A 15,220-nucleotide genomic window follows, 5' to 3' on the forward strand; every position below is an offset into this window, starting at 1 on the left:
TAGTGCTGTGCTACTGTCAGGTTTACTGTGTGATTCCTGATAGGCTAGGACAGGGTTTCTTAACCTTGGGTCCCCAGATGTTGTTGGACTACAACTCCCAGAATCCCCAGCCACAAAGGCCATGTCTGGGGATTCTGGGAGTTGTAGTCCAACAACATCTGGGGGCCCACGGTTAAGAAACCTTGGGCTAGGATCTTTAAGAAAAGCAGGAGGGTAGGGGAGAGGGCAGAGAAACCACCCCCAATAATGCAGCTATGGGGAGGGTGTTTCAGGGAACATTTCAAAAAGACTGCTTTTTCCTCGCCAGCTGCAATGCAGGAACATTCAGAAAGGCCCCATCAGCTTGGACAGATATCGGCAATAAAGCGTCAAGGTGCCTCCTTCCGTTGTTTTCTTTTCCTTTTCTTTGAAAGCTCCTGGATTCTGTTTTCTCCAGGCCTGTGAAAAGTTGTTGAACCAACTTGTAGCTGGTGGAAAAGTGGTCGGGAGATTAGCACAATTGCTCACTCCAGATGCTGCAGCCAACTTCCTTGGCCTGGTTACAGATCTTTTCCTCCTTGATCAGGATGACAGGGATGAGGAGCGGCAGTCTGCTTGATATTCCCAGCTAGACTGCCTCTGTACCTGGAGGATTCTCACTGAAGAAGGCTTTAAAGATCTTCTGCCCTGCACAGGCCAAGCAGAGCTGCCTGATAATCTCCTTTCATTTTCGTCTGGAGGGAGAGAAAAGAGAGATCAAGAGGAGGATCCAGGGAGGATCCATTTTTCTCAGCTTCTGAACAGTAATTACATTAACAGTAATTATAAAGTACAGTTTATTTAACGTCATTTCTTTTCACAGCTATTTTTAAAATTTTATGAGCCAAGATCTGTTGTTCAAGAAGGTGCCAGATTAGATCACACTGAAGGCCCACTGAAGCAAGGAAGTCTTCATGCGTTTCTGAACGGTCAGAAGGGAAGAAGCTTGCCTGGGCCCTTCCAAGGTGGAGATTTCCAAAGCTTGGGGGCCCGTCGTGACCAAGAAGGCCTCGTCCCATATAAACATGGCTTCTTTCTCACTTGACGTAATTCCCCACCGCCCTTGAGTTTGTTGTAAACTATGTACTGATGATTTAGCTGGCCACTGACTATAATAAAGGAATCTGAATCTTGGAAACAAAAGCTGGGCAGGATGAACCTTTGGCCAGATCCCGCAAAACAAAAGAAGGCTTGCTGGAGAGGTTTACTGTCAGCTCTTTGTTTAGTGTCATTTATAGCCCACTCCTCCTTTGAGGGGCCCAGAGCGATCTTCATGGGTATGTTCATAATCACAACAACCCTGTGAGGTAGGCTAGGCTGAGAGAGAAGTGACTGGCCTACAGTCGCCCAGTAAGTTTGATGGCTGAAAGGGGATTTGAACTCGGGTCTCATCAGCACTAGTCCAAAGCTCTAGCCACTACACTGGCTCTTATTGGGTTAGTCATGGTAACTAAACGGAGGCAGTATGCCATAGGGAGCCACCTAATGGCACAGCGGGAAATGACTCGCCTAGCAAGCATGAGGTTGCCGGTTCGAATCCCCGCTGGAAACACCTGTATCGGGCAGCAGCGATAGAGGAAGATGCTGAAAGGCATCGTCTCAGACTGCGCGGGAGATGGCCATGGTCAACCCCTCCTGTATTCGACCAAAGAAAAACCACAGGGCTCTGTGGGCGCCAGGAGTCGACACCGACTCGACGGCACACTTTATGTTTACACCATAGGGAAGGGCTCTTGTCCTCATGCTCAGCTGTCAAAGCGCCTGCCAGAAACACTGCTGACTGCTGCTGCCCCCTTATGGTGACTTGCTGCCCTGCAGCAGCTTTGGCATCTCTGAGCCCCGTGAAGGCGGTTGGCTTGCCTGCAGCCCGGAAGAGTACAAGAGGGTTCCTGTCTTGAGCAGAGCTGGCCTGCGTTTCACGGCCTCCTTGCTACTGGTGGCCTGTCTGCCTGGCTTGACCTGCTGACTTTTAGAACCTGGTTTGTCCCGGGTTTCTGCTTGACTTGACCTCGGCATTCCTGATCTCTGGCTCCTAAGGTCCCTGAACCCCGAGGAGTTCACAGGCTCCTCCCCAGTCTTGGCTTCTGGCCTGGTGCCGCCAAATGGCCCCTGCCCCTGGCTCAGCCCTGACCCCTCCTCCCCGCACACACCCCATTATGATGCCCTGAACAAAGTTGGGGGCCTCCTCACCTGGAAGAAGGAATAGAGAGAAATCCCATAATGCTTTCTGAATTCTGCCCGGATGCTCAAGAGGTCCAATTCGCTACGGGAAATCAGGATGCGAGCCAGAGTTTTGTGGTTGGTTCCTTCTGGACTCTTGGGAAAGGAGGAGGGACAGTGGAGATTGGGACACGTTTGTGCCGGAAGGAGCAAGGTGTTTAGTTTAAAAGGCAGGGCTGCCACCCAGAGGAATCTTAATTGATTCACCAGCTAAACTAAACTGGTTTTTCTCATAAGCACATTTTCACCATCTGAAACCACTTACATAGGTCTCTTACTCAGCTATCAATGTCTGTGAAAAACATATAAGCATGCAAAATCTTTTGTAAGTTTCCAGAAATAGGTAGGTAGAGGTGTGTGTGTGTGATTATATATATATATATATATATATATATATATATATATATATATATATATATATATATTTTCTCATACCTATTTCTGGAAACTTACTATCTATCTATGCCTTTTCTACCACCAGGAGGCATTCCTTATCCTCTCACACAGGTATGATGCTTCTTCTCAGACGGTGCAGTTTTTAGAAGGACTTTTATTCAAAGTAATTATAAAAAACAATTCATTTAGATTAACGGAATTAACAGGAAAGATGCACCTGATTAATTGAGTAGATGTTACCCAATCTTTTCTGTTAACCAAAAAGATTTTAAATGAATTCAGGTGATTTTGCCAGCTAAATCCTACAGCCCAGTTAGCAAGTCAGCCAAGTTTCACAGATACTCCTTTACTTTCCAGGGTTCCCCCTTCTTCCAGGACAGTGCTCTGAGACAGAGCAGGGAGGTGGCTTTTGGCAAGGTCGAACCTTGGCATCATTATTTTCAGAAATCATGATGGTTGCAACCTCTCATCCATCAAACTGGTGACATTAGTCATTTGAAAACTCTTTAAATCAACTAAAAAGGCACCTCCAATTTGTAAAAACTGGAAAGTGCTGTCTGAGAAGAGGTATTCCCTTTTGCTGTCACAGGAGAGAATGCCTCTTCTGGTTCTGTCAAAGAACAATATTATCCCTTCACACAAGAGGGAGTGCTTCTGCATGCAAAATATACATGTACCATCAAAACAAAGAATGTATTTTGCTTCTAAACTATTGTTTTTGATGTATGCAGATTTCACAAATCAATCCCATCTCATCTGATTACATCACTAGGAAATTATGCATGCTTCCAGTTTCCTGCCCCACCCTCATTAGATCATGCTAATGGTTGGCAGGAGGATTTTTAAAAGCAGGGGTGGCAGAAAAAACCATCCTAATCAGACAAGGAAGCCGGCAGCTATGGGTGGAGAAATCCTCACCTTAACCGCTTGGAAAAGTTTCTTGGCAAAATAGAGTGGGGTATTTCTGAGGACAGAGGCTGAAAAAGAGAGTCAATGGAAAAAATCATGAAGACAAACTTTTTTTTTTTTGGTTCTCCCCGCCCCACCCCCCAACAGGTCTCCTGCGTCTGTTACTAGCAGGCCGAAATTCAACAGGACAACCTCCCTAGCATGGAGATGCAATGCTGGGGTACACCAGTTGGATTTCAACCTGTTAAAAACACAGCCGTCAGGGGTAAAAAATTTTACTGGCAACTCTTAATCAGAGTTTGAAATGAGTTTGTGTGCATCAGCCTTGCACACAAGTCAAGAAAAGTTACTAGTCCCTAATCATATTTTGCTAGCTTTTCTTGCCCATGCATACATCCAGGGTTGAGTCGACCTCCACTATACAACACACACACACCACCACGAAAAATTGATATATTTAGCTCTGCCTTCCAGGCCATACCCACCCAGCGTTAAGCCAGCCTTCTGAGCATTGCCCTGGAAGTATCTCGTCATTGCTTCCTCTATCTGGAGCCCAGTCGTCTTGTGATATTGCCTGAACACTGCAAGAAGTGAGAAGATTAGAGCAGACCTTCTCTTGCCATGGCTCGAGGTGCTGCGATTTTCTGTGGAATGATCTCAATGCCTTTACTGAAGTGTTTTCAATCATCGCTTCTAAACGGCAAGAGCTAGAAACTTGATTTCATGACCCACAGGAGAAGCATCCACACAAAACCTTTGGAGGAAAGACTTCATGTTTAGGAGTCCCCAGGCAGATGTGCCTGGTTGATAGAGGTGTTGGAGGGGGGAGGACCAAATCGGGGCTCACCCGGCCACAGTTAGGGTTGCCATATTCAAGCTTCCCAAATCTGGGTGGCCTAATTTGCATATTATGCAAATTAGGCCACAACGAATTTGCATTTTAAAAATTTATTTATTTGCCAGAGTTGTATATTTCCCCCTCCTTCTCTGCCCTCCCATGTGATCGGATCCAGAGTAAAAATCCAGGCAATCTGGGCAGCGCATTTGAAATCCATGTAAATCCGGGTGGCATTTAGCAGCAGGGTGGAGCAGCCAAAATCTGGGGCCTACCCTAGATCCCAGGGGACATGACAACCCTAGCCACAGTGCCTCTCCTCCAGCTGAGGTTAGGGCAAAATTGCTTATAGGTAACATTAGAAACTGGATGAATATTGTGTTCGAAGAGACCCTGAATAATCAGGGGGCTCTTGACTTGGGGCCTGCAGGAAATTCACTGTAGTGCCATTTTAATACAGGATGCCATGCAAAATGACCCAGTACAACCTACTGCCCCCCAACTGCCTGAGCACACAGCAACGGCAGATGTTACAAAGAGCCTTGCCTCTGTTCAGATGCTCAGGACTGCGCTGGGCCAGGATACTGATCCATGGGCTCTCGTCCAGCCTGTCTCTGTCAACACTCCTGGCATCCACAAGAGCCTGAAAGAAGAGAAGCATCAAGCCGCTATGCCAGCAAGCAACCACAACATCAGTCCTCTTCTACGCACGATCAGGGGTGGGTCCCGGAGCCTATTGTTAAGTTATTCAGGATATCCAAAGTATGAATGAAGGGGTGCCCAAAAGCAGATACTACTGTCTTTACTCAAATAGAAGATGACTCTGAGTTTAAGATGACCCCCCACGAAAAAAAACAGAAGGTTAAATACAGGTTGCACCTGTATTTACTGGGAAGGAAGAACACTCTAAATTTGAGACTCCCCCCTGATTTCTAACATCAATGAACTGGGGCGGGGGAGAGACCTAGTTTTGGATGCAGGTAAATACAGTATTTTCTTCTCACCATCCAGAACACAAGAACCTATCAAGCAATATAAGCAATGTGGATCATTTATTTATTTATTTATTTGTTAGTTAGTTAGTTAGTTTGTTTAATTTATACCCCGCCCAAACTTCATGTCCAGGGCACCTTGCCCTTTACACCACCATCACTGAATTCAGTTTTACCCCTGCTAACTGTGCCAAGAGGCACCATTCAAAGTGGTGATTCTCTTATATTTAGCATGGGGAAAGCAACTGGCCCTGTCCATCCCCAGCACTGCATCCCTCCAGTGGTTGTTGCTGGTGTCTGTCTTCTGTTTCTTTTTAGATTGTGAGCTCTTTGGGGACAGGGGTCTGTCTTATTTATGTCTTATTTATTTTTCAATGTAAACCACTTTGAGAACTTTTGTTGGAGAGAGCAGTATATAAATATTCACAGTAGCAGGAGTAGTTCAATGCTAAAGTGTGCCGTCGAGTCGGTGTCGACCCCTGGCGACCGCAGAGCCCTGTGTTTTTTTCTTTGGTAGAATACAGGAGGGGTTGACCATGGCCGCCACCTGCACAGTATGAGATGATGCCTTTCAGCATCTTCCTATATCGCTGCTGCCCGATATAGGAGTTTCCCATAGTCTGGGAAACATACCAGCGGGGTTTCAGACCAGCAACCTCTTGCTCCCTTGGTCATTTCCTGCTGCGCCATTAGGTGACTATCCATCCATTTATTTAAATAATCCACACTATTGCACATTTTACTACAACAACAACAATTTATATACCGCTTTTCAACAAATGTTTCCAAAGTGGTTTACATAGAGAGCAAACAAACAAACAAAGATGGCTCCCTGTCCCCAAAGGGCTCATAATCTAAAAGGAAACACAAGACAGACACCAGCAACAACCACTGGAGGGATGTTGTGTTGGGGATGGATAGGGCCAGTTGCTCTCCTGCTGCTAAAGAGAATCACCATGTTAAAAAGTTGCCTCTCTGCCCTGTTAGCAGAGGTTTTTCATCGCAATGGACCTCCACAGGACTTTTGGGGTGGGAGCAAAGCCTACAATTACAAGGAAGAAGCCCTATTGAATTCAATGGGACTGGCTCAATCTGTGGGGCGGGGGGAAGGGGGGCAGCAACTGGCTCTCCTTGGCCCCCACAACCATCCATGCTGCAAATAAGTAGTTTCTGGCTCCTAGAAAGATATTGTCGAACACTAAATTATATGTAAAAAGCTGCGTATAAATATTCATCATGGTAATAACCACAGGATGAAAGAGGACTTGAGCTCCGTTTGGTAAAGTCATTTGGCTTCCTCAGTCAGACAGATGTGATGAAAAGGAAGGCCCCCAATGCGACGAGAGCTTCCTTCAAATTGCAGCTGCCTTGCTGAGGAAAGTGGAAGCTGCAACCTCTCCCTCCGCAGCTTTCAAGCGAGGTCTGGTCCACTGATTCAGACTTGCAGATGTTTAAGCCTTTAGCAATTTGGAAGGAACTGGGAGACACCCGCACATTTTAAGATGGATGCAAAATCCATCGGCAGTTGAAATCTGCATGATTTTGTAACGAAGAGTATGTATGTCCATGTCTGTGGATGCATGGGATTTGTGGAAGCAGGCGGGGCGGGGGGGTTGTGTGAGGATCAAATTGGGGGTGGGGAGTATTTTGTGTGCTATCCTGAGCCCTTTGGAAGAAGGTCAAGACAGAGGAAACTGCCATATACGGAGTCAGACCCTTGGTCCATCTAGCTCAATATTGTCTGCAGCACGGACTGGCAGCAGCTACTCCAAGCGGGGGTGTAGCTAGGGGAGAGGGGGCCGTGTTCGCCCCTCGGTGGCCCTTCGGAGTGAGGGAGATAGGGAAGGGTGGAGCTGGGGGGCCCAGGTTCTGGGCCCAATTATAGCTACACCCCTGTCTCCAAGGTTGCAGGCGGGAGTCTCTCTTGGCCCTATCTTGGAGATGCTGCCAGGGAGGGAACTGGGAACCTTCTGCATACAAGCAGGCAGGTGTTTGTCTTCCCAGAGCGGCCCCATCCCCCGAGGGGAATGAATTTTTTACAATGCTCGCACATGTAGACTCCCATCTAAATGTAAACCAGGGCAGACCCTCCTTAGCAAAGGGGACCATTCATATCCGCTGCTACCACAAGACCATTTCTCCCCGCTATGTGGTGGGACTTAACCCGGCTTGCATACACTGATTACGCCACTCCCTTTCCACATGCATCCTCCCGTATGTCTCACCTTCGTATCTTCTTCTATCAAGAAGTAGTCAATGACACCAGTGTACCTTTCCCGGTTACCCTGTGAGGGGAGGGCAAAAAGTCATTAGTAGCCTTTTGAGACGCATCCATTCCTCTGTTCAGTCTTACTAGGCGGTGCCAATGTCTGTAGCATCAGGTTATAAAACTTCTGGAGAAGCTGACCACACAAGCTGCTGACTGTGTCAACTGCTGTGCGGTGGTATACTGCCTCTGCCCATGGAGGTTCCATATAGCCCCCAATGATAGACCTCTCCTCCATCATTTTTCTCCTTTCCCTCTCTAAAGCCATCAAAGGTCATCATCGTCTTGTAGCAGTAAGTTCCTCAAACTTCCTGCACTGAGGAAAAATAACCCCCCTAAACCCCCTCTTCCATTCTTTTCCTAATTGAGATCCATTCTTTTTCCTAATCCGCATTTGAGATTGTCGCCAGAAATGGGCTTGCGACAATCTCTAAACTGCACAGGCGCGCCTCGCACTTGCTTTAAGACGCAGGGCAAGCGGCGGGGTGGCTTAGCTGCTGAGGTTAGCTGAGGTTCCTAGCCCTGGCCATTTGGAGGCTCCCCTGGACCTTGGAGGACCGGATCACGTCCCCAAGGTCCGGTGGTTAGTGCGCCTCTGCTCCTCACCCTCTCTGTCAAGCTGATTTTCTTTCTTCTGTCCTGAATTCTGGTCCCCAGAACAAGCCCCATGTTCTGGTTTTATGGAAGAGGGAGAGAGAAACTGTCCACTTTCTCTGAACCCGACAAATTCCTTTGGTGGTATCCCCATGCAACCTCTCCTCTCTTTTCTTCAAGGGAGTAAGGAAGGCGAGAGCGAAGCCCGATGTCCTTTACCTTGATCAAGGCAAGAAGGAGGCCCTTCAAACAGCCACAGGTTTCAGAGGCAATGTCCTCCTCCAGCTCAGATTTAAAATCTAGCAATGGTGGAGGAAGGGAAGGCAGAGAATCCAGCTCAATGACAAATAATTTATCATGGTCTATAGACCAGCACAGTCCAGTTGAATGCAAAATATCGCCACCTTTTGTACACACATCTGGGATCTCTAAGACTAAACCGTCATCCTTCTGGCTTGGCCCTTTTAACATTGGCAGACAATTTCAACTTAAGTGGGGAAAGAGCAGTTCACCAGAAACTAAACTTATATGGCCTTAGCCTGGAGTCTTAACTAAGAATGGGATATGCCCAAGCTAAAGTAGCCCTTAAACGGAGACCTGCCGACACATTTGATCCCCAAAGGTGTTTTTCTTGCAAAACCATTTAGCCTTAATCTTGCTAGATATTTATCCCAAATTACAGTCTTCAAATAAGGCAGGATGTTTACACTATCCCGTTCTAATGTGTTACCTACTGTAGTAGTGCACAAAGGGAAATTCAAGAAAATCCCACATGCTCAAAGATTTTGCCCCGGTGATTCAGGAGCTATTGAAACTACAGCTCACGTCTTATTTTATTGTGAGCTGTATAGAGATTCTCGCTGGCTTTATATTTATTATTTATTTATTTGATTTATATACCACCCTTCCAAAATGGCTCAGGGCAGTTTACAGTTAAAACAAACCACCTAGAACAGTAAAGAGCTAAAACAAATTAAAAACCATATAACAACTAACCATTTAAAAACATTTTAAAACAACAATTAAACCATTACAGTAATTAAAAACCCCGAAATCAGGTTTTAAATTTTAAAATAAACCAGATTTTAAAACCCCCAAAATTTAGGATGCTGAGTGAGCTTGGGTGAAGAGGTGGGTTTTCAGGTGTTTTTAAAAAATTGCCAGAGATGGGGAGGATCGTATCTCAGCAGGAAGCTCATTCCACAATCTCGGGGCAGAGACCGAGAAGGCCCGTCTCTGTGCAGCCACCAAGCGAGTTGGTGGTAACTGGAGATGGACCTCCTCAGAGGACCTCAATGGGCGGTGGGGCTTGTGATGAAGAAGACGCTCTCTTAGATACCCAAGGCCTAAGCCGTTTAGGGCTTTGTAAGTTATAACTAGCACTTTGTATTTCGTCCAGAAACCCATTGGCAGCCAGTGTAACTCCATCAGTAAAGGAGTATTTCCCCGCTTTTAACTAATTTCCCATGTCATTCAGATTTCTTTTATCTATTTTTGTTGTTGTTGTTTAATATCAGACCAGAAAGATGAGACATCCCTAAACGTTGCCAAGTTCTGCTTGATTGCCAATAAAATCCAGCATGTGTTCAGCATAGGGGGTTAGGATACAGCATTGTTTGTTACTAGATTACGTCTCTCTGCTCCCCCTTTTTCTGATCTGTACTAAGTTATTTGCTGGTCTGTGATATGCTGGTCTGTGACCCAGAATGACATCTGGCATTCTCATTGCAGAGGCAACTCCAAAAGGCAGTTCACATGATTGACACTGGGGTAGAATTAGAGTTGCCATGCCCCCTGAAATCCCAGACCCAGATTTTAAGCATCTAACCCAGATTTGCCCGGATTTCAGCTTCCATTTTAAAAAAAGAAGAGCTAAACTCTAGCCCTTGGAGGAGCAGAGTTATGGAGCAAAACGTGCTGTCACTATTCTGCTCAAGAATTATTTTTAAGCCAGTTTAAATCACATGCAAATTAGGCACCTGGATTTGGAAGGCCAGGATACGTCAAACCTAGTTAGAATAAACGTCGCAGAAATTTAAAATGAGAGAAAGCACTCCCTGCTCACCAAGACACAGAATTTTGTTTCCTTCCTTACTTACCATGGTGATAAAAATCTGAGATTTCTCGGAGTTGCTGATTCGTTCGAGTGGAGAGGATTTCGGTAAGCGTGTCTCCTTCTGGGCCCTGCAGATCAAAAAGACGCCCACTTATTCACTGAATTAAGATGGCGGGGAGGAAATCCTGGAGGACTGGCGCCAAGCACATATGGACCAAGCCGTGGACCAAGCCATGGACCTGATGGACCAAGCCATAGTCCTTCTAGTCCAGGATCCTGCTTCACACAGTGGCATCAGGGAAGCCCGCAAGTGGGGGGAAGAGAGAAACTGCCCCCCCGCCCCAGTACTACTGGGTTGGATGTGGCCCAGTTCAGTACAAGGCAATTTATCCACGTGAGGAGAAAGGCAATACCTTCATCATGGCTGCCTTGATCTCATGGGCATCAAACTGAGCCGCTGGTCTCAGCAGCCCCACGATGATACCCTCCAGGTTTCCAGAGAGAGCTGCTTGCAAGGTCTCCAGGAGGTTCTGAGGAGGAGGGAATGTGAGAGAGGCTGAGCAGGCTTAAATATGGCCGCCCAGATGCCAAGGAAGGCGCTTGGGATGAGGGGGTCCTTGGCCAGCTTGGAGCTAAGGATCTCCCGTAAGCAGGGAGTCGGATCGTAAAACAATGTCACACACTCCCTTCTTCCCCGAGCAGTGATAAATATCTGGCTTATATTTCTCTGGATGAGAGAGAACGAGAGAGAGAGAGAGAGAGAGAGAGAGAGAGAGAGAGAGAGAGAGAACATTGTCGTCGTAACTTTGCTTTGTTTGCAAATATGCAAGCTTAGCATAAGGAACAGAGGACCTGCAAGGTAGAAGATCCCTCAGAGAACAAATTCTCAGCAAAATCCAGTGAGGATTTCAGTTTTCCCCAATCTCTCTCTCTCTCTCTCTCTCTCTCTCTCTCTCTCTCTCTCTCTCTCTCTCTCACACACACACACACACACACACACACACACACAATCTGCCCTGCCCTCTCCCCTTCCTTGGAGAAGTGTCACTTTTTCCAGTGGGCATCTCATTCAAAAGCAAAGAGAGATCCCCAGCTATCAGAAGAGCATCTCCTAAATATTAGCTTCTACTGATGAAATATCAAACAACCATCCTGAACTATTAATCAGTAATCTAACAAAGGGATCGGCCAGCACAGCTGACTAAAACAGTATTTGGGGTCCATTCTGTTAAAAGCTCAGCACCTATTGGAGTTGTTGTTGCAGTTTGGTTCTAGCTTAAATCAAGTCACTAAAGTTGGATTCCATCCTTATGCACGTGAGGAAAAAGAGGCTGGCTGAAATAGGTTTCACATTGCAAGTGTGAATTTAAGGGCTCTAACGTGATACATCATATCAGCCAAACTCCATAGGTTTGACATGAAATACATGAAATACTGTACAAACTAAGATTACTAGAGCACTTAATAATAGGCTTTTAATTATTATTGAATTAGTTTTTAATTTATCATTAATTGAAATTCAGTGGATTTCATCCTTAAAGCAGCAGGAATGGTAGAAAACAAAAGTAAAGACCAAGCCAAAATGTAAATTGATAGATTAGATTAGATTAGATTAGATTAGATTAGATTAGATTAGATTAGATTAGATAGAAAACCCTCCACATATGAGCATGGTCTTTGTCCATGATTCATCCAGCAACATAGGCTGGTTTGCTTTCTCCCTACTAATGCCTGGATTTTCTCTTTCTCTTTTCTCTGCCACAGCACCTCCAGATTGATGTTTCTGGCAAGTGCTACTTGGAGCTCAGCATCTCTTTTGGATGGCTGTCTGCATTCCTCTCCGCAACCAAACCTGTTGAGTGAAGTCCTGGAACTCTTCTGCGATCTGCTGGCGCTGGCCATTGCTTCTGTTCGTCAGCAGGTCAATGATCGTTCCATATTGTACACCTGTCGGGTTGGAGGAAACCCACAGTTTCAGAGAAAGGGCAGTTGCCACAAAAGAGGGAGTCTTTCAAAAGAGCTTTTCTGAAACTGTTGCTACAGTTTTGCACCAAGAAACGTTGAACCTTGCAATTGTGTAAATTAGGCACCATTGATTTATCTTGGCCATGTGGATTAATCGGCGACACCATTAGCTGATTAATTAACTCCGCTAACTGAGCAAAGGGACACCTTTTAAAGTGGTGATTCTCTTGTATTTAGCAGGGGGAGAGCAGGCAGCCCTATCCAGCCCCAGCACAGCATCCCTCCAGTGGCTGTTGTTAGTATCTGCCTGATGTTTCTTTTTAGCATGTGAGCCCTTTGGGGACAGAGGACCATCGGATTTATGAATCATTTATTTTTCTATGGAAACCGCTTTGAGAACTTTGGTTGAAGAGCGGTGTATAAATATCCGTCATCATCGTAGTAATCTACCAGTTAAAATGACTGAAGCTTGCAAGGCTGAATAATTCAATGTTATATAAGCTTTAATATCATATTGTCTTCATTTTTAATCACTCCAAATGCTTTAATATCATTTTTATCATTGGTTTTTTTGCAAGTTGAAACAGAGTGTTGTGTCGATGTGGGACATGGCTAGTACTCAGAGGCAAACACAACGCAACTCTGTGCACGCTCAGAAACACAGGATACTTTGTCATTGCTTCATATGATCTCTGTCCTTGAAAACCTTTTGGTGGGGGATGCAGACTGGTGATTCCCAGCCTTGCCCAGTTGTTAGTGGAGCGTTTTGGTGAGGATGAACACAGCCTGAATCTCCCCTAACATCCCATGGGTTCTGCCTGTGATGTGGCTTTGAATCCCGACATAAAATTAAACCATTCTTGAGAGTCAGTGTAAATGGACTGGGAGACCCGAGTTCAAATTCCCACTCAGCCATGACACTCACTATTATATTAGGCCAGTCACTCAATCTCGGGCTAACTTACCACCTCAGGTTGTTGTGATCATAGATAAGAAATGTATATATACCATTTTACGGACACAACTTTTGTCCCTCTGTTTTTCTGCCACTTTTGTTTATTGTTGGATTATGCTTTGCAAATTTAAATAATATTGCAAGCCACCTTGAGTTGGTGTTTTGCTTAAAAAGGCAGGGGATACATTTTAATATAGACAAGTGTGCTGTCAAGTCGGTGTTGACTCCTGGTGACCACAGAGCCCTGTGCTTTTCTTTGGTAGAATACAGGAGGGCTTTACCATTGCCATCTCCCACGCAGTCTGAGATGATGCCTTTCAGCATCTTCCTATATCGCTGCTGCCCGATAGAGGTGTTTCCCATAGTCTGGCAAACATACCAGCGGGGATTCGAACCAGCAACCTTGTTGTTAGTCAAGCATTTCCCCGCTGTGCCACTTAAGGTGAAAAAATATTTTAATTAAGATGACAATTAATTAATATTGTTTTAATGGTTTTAATGCTGTTTTAAAATATTCTTTAAGAAATTTTAAATTGTTGTAATGTTTTAAACTTTTCATTTTTGTTTTAACTAATGTTTTACTTTCTGTTTTTATTTTCTTGTAAACCGGCCAGAGATGTAAGTTTTGGGTGGTATAAAAATATGTTAAGAAAGAAAGAAAGAAAGAAAGAAAGAAAGAAAGAAAGAATACATAAATAAATATAGACAAAGAGAGGCTAATCATAATAACACCACCAACAAATAATTACCTTTCCTGCTGACAGCCCCCAGGAGAGACTGGACATCTTTCTCTACCTCAAAACTCAGGTGGGGTCGGATAGTCCCGAGCGTCCCCCAAACTGCAGTCTAGGGTAAAGCCGGACAGAAAATCAGCAGTGTGGTGACTGTGTGTCTATGATAGCGTCACTCTCGTGTAACCATAGAAGACGACTCGCGTGTAAAGTTGATGACTCATATTTATCGCAATGTTGAGTAGGTATAAAAGGTGACCGCTGTGTGTGCCAGCCTATGTTGTCTATGGATCCACACAAGTAAAGGAGTTTGTGTTGTATCCTACGTCTGGATCATTATATCTTGGTTGGGAGCAAACGTAACATGGTGTCAGAAGTGCTTGGTGAAGAGAGGAGGTGGGTCAAGTCAAACCTCCAGATAAGCTGCTGCTGGGAGGAAGTGCAGTGAGCACAGCAGAAAGTGGAGGCAAGGGGTGGAATTGTATTGTGTCGCCAGTGGAGCAGGCAAGGAGGAAAAGGGTGTGCCTTCGTTCCTGCCGGTTCAGGGCTCACCTCCTCTTCACTCACCTTGTTTGCCAGGGGCAGCTGCTTGAGGATGTCTTCTACCCAGGAGGACTTCTGTTCTGGCCCGTTCTGTGGTGGCATCCTGCAAATACAAGGGGCTGACATAAACCTTTTTCTTTTTTTCTTTTTTTAAAAACACCCTATTTAAATCACTCTTAAGGAAGGTACAATAGAACATTTTGTCGTGCCTGTGGTTGTCTTTGGTAGAATACAGGAGGGGTTGACCATTGCCTCCTCCCGCGCAGTATGAGATGATGAACCCCACCGCCCATTGAGATCATCAGGAGAGGTTCGTCTGCGGTTGCCACTGGCTGGTCTGGTGGAGATTCAGGGGCAGGCCTTCTCCATTGCTGCCCCGAGGTTTTGGAACACACTTCCTGCTGAAATAAGAGCCTCCCCATCTCTTACAACTTTTAAAAGGGCAGTCAAGACGCATTTGTTCACCCAGGCTTTTCATTAGACACTGTTTTAATTGTGTTTTAATAGTTTTAACTTCTTAAGTTTCAGTTGTTGAAATATGTTAATCTTTTTATTGGCTGTTTTTATTGTCTTGTAAACCGCCCAGAGAACTTGCATTTGGGGTGATATAAAAATATGTTAGATAGATAAATAAACAAACAAATAAATGATGCCTTTCCGCATCTTCCTATATCGCTGCTGGCCGTTAGAGGTGTTTCCCATAATCTGGGAAACATACCGGCAGGGATTCGAACTGGCAA

At 45.3% G+C, this 15,220-nt stretch overlaps 1 protein-coding gene across 1 annotated transcript; it reads right to left on the reverse strand.

The window, feature by feature from the left end:
* Positions 1–172: 172 nt before the first annotated feature.
* On the reverse strand, positions 173–14,618 carry ANXA9 (annexin A9). The gene is made up of 12 exons (XM_053278679.1): positions 14,505–14,618; positions 13,956–14,052; positions 12,139–12,233; positions 10,700–10,816; positions 10,330–10,414; positions 8,450–8,529; positions 7,596–7,655; positions 4,925–5,021; positions 4,029–4,124; positions 3,553–3,611; positions 2,209–2,334; positions 173–713 (listed from the first exon to the last, which is right to left on the reverse strand). The coding sequence occupies exons 1-12, from the start codon at positions 14,604–14,606 to the stop codon at positions 651–653; spliced, it is 1,077 nt and encodes a 358-aa protein (XP_053134654.1). The 5' UTR covers positions 14,607–14,618; the 3' UTR covers positions 173–650.
* Positions 14,619–15,220: the final 602 nt, after the last annotated feature.

This window comes from Hemicordylus capensis, chromosome 14, assembly GCF_027244095.1.
Source record: "Hemicordylus capensis ecotype Gifberg chromosome 14, rHemCap1.1.pri, whole genome shotgun sequence".
Lineage (NCBI taxonomy): Eukaryota > Metazoa > Chordata > Lepidosauria > Squamata > Cordylidae > Hemicordylus > Hemicordylus capensis.

What these genes read in the sequence shown, in the direction of transcription:
- ANXA9 (XM_053278679.1), bottom strand. Translation starts at nt 14,606, where the DNA reads ATGTCAGCCCCTTGTATTTGCAGGATGCCACCACAGAACGGGCCAGAA. An exon ending in TGATAGAAGAAGATACGAAG is followed by an intron (nt 5,022 to 7,595) that starts GTGAGACATACG and finishes CTCTTCTTTCAG; the next exon opens with GCTCTTGTGGATGCCAGGAG. An exon ending in TCCTGAGCATCTGAACAGAG is followed by an intron (nt 4,125 to 4,924) that starts GCAAGGCTCTTT and finishes CACTTCTTGCAG; the next exon opens with TGTTCAGGCAATATCACAAG.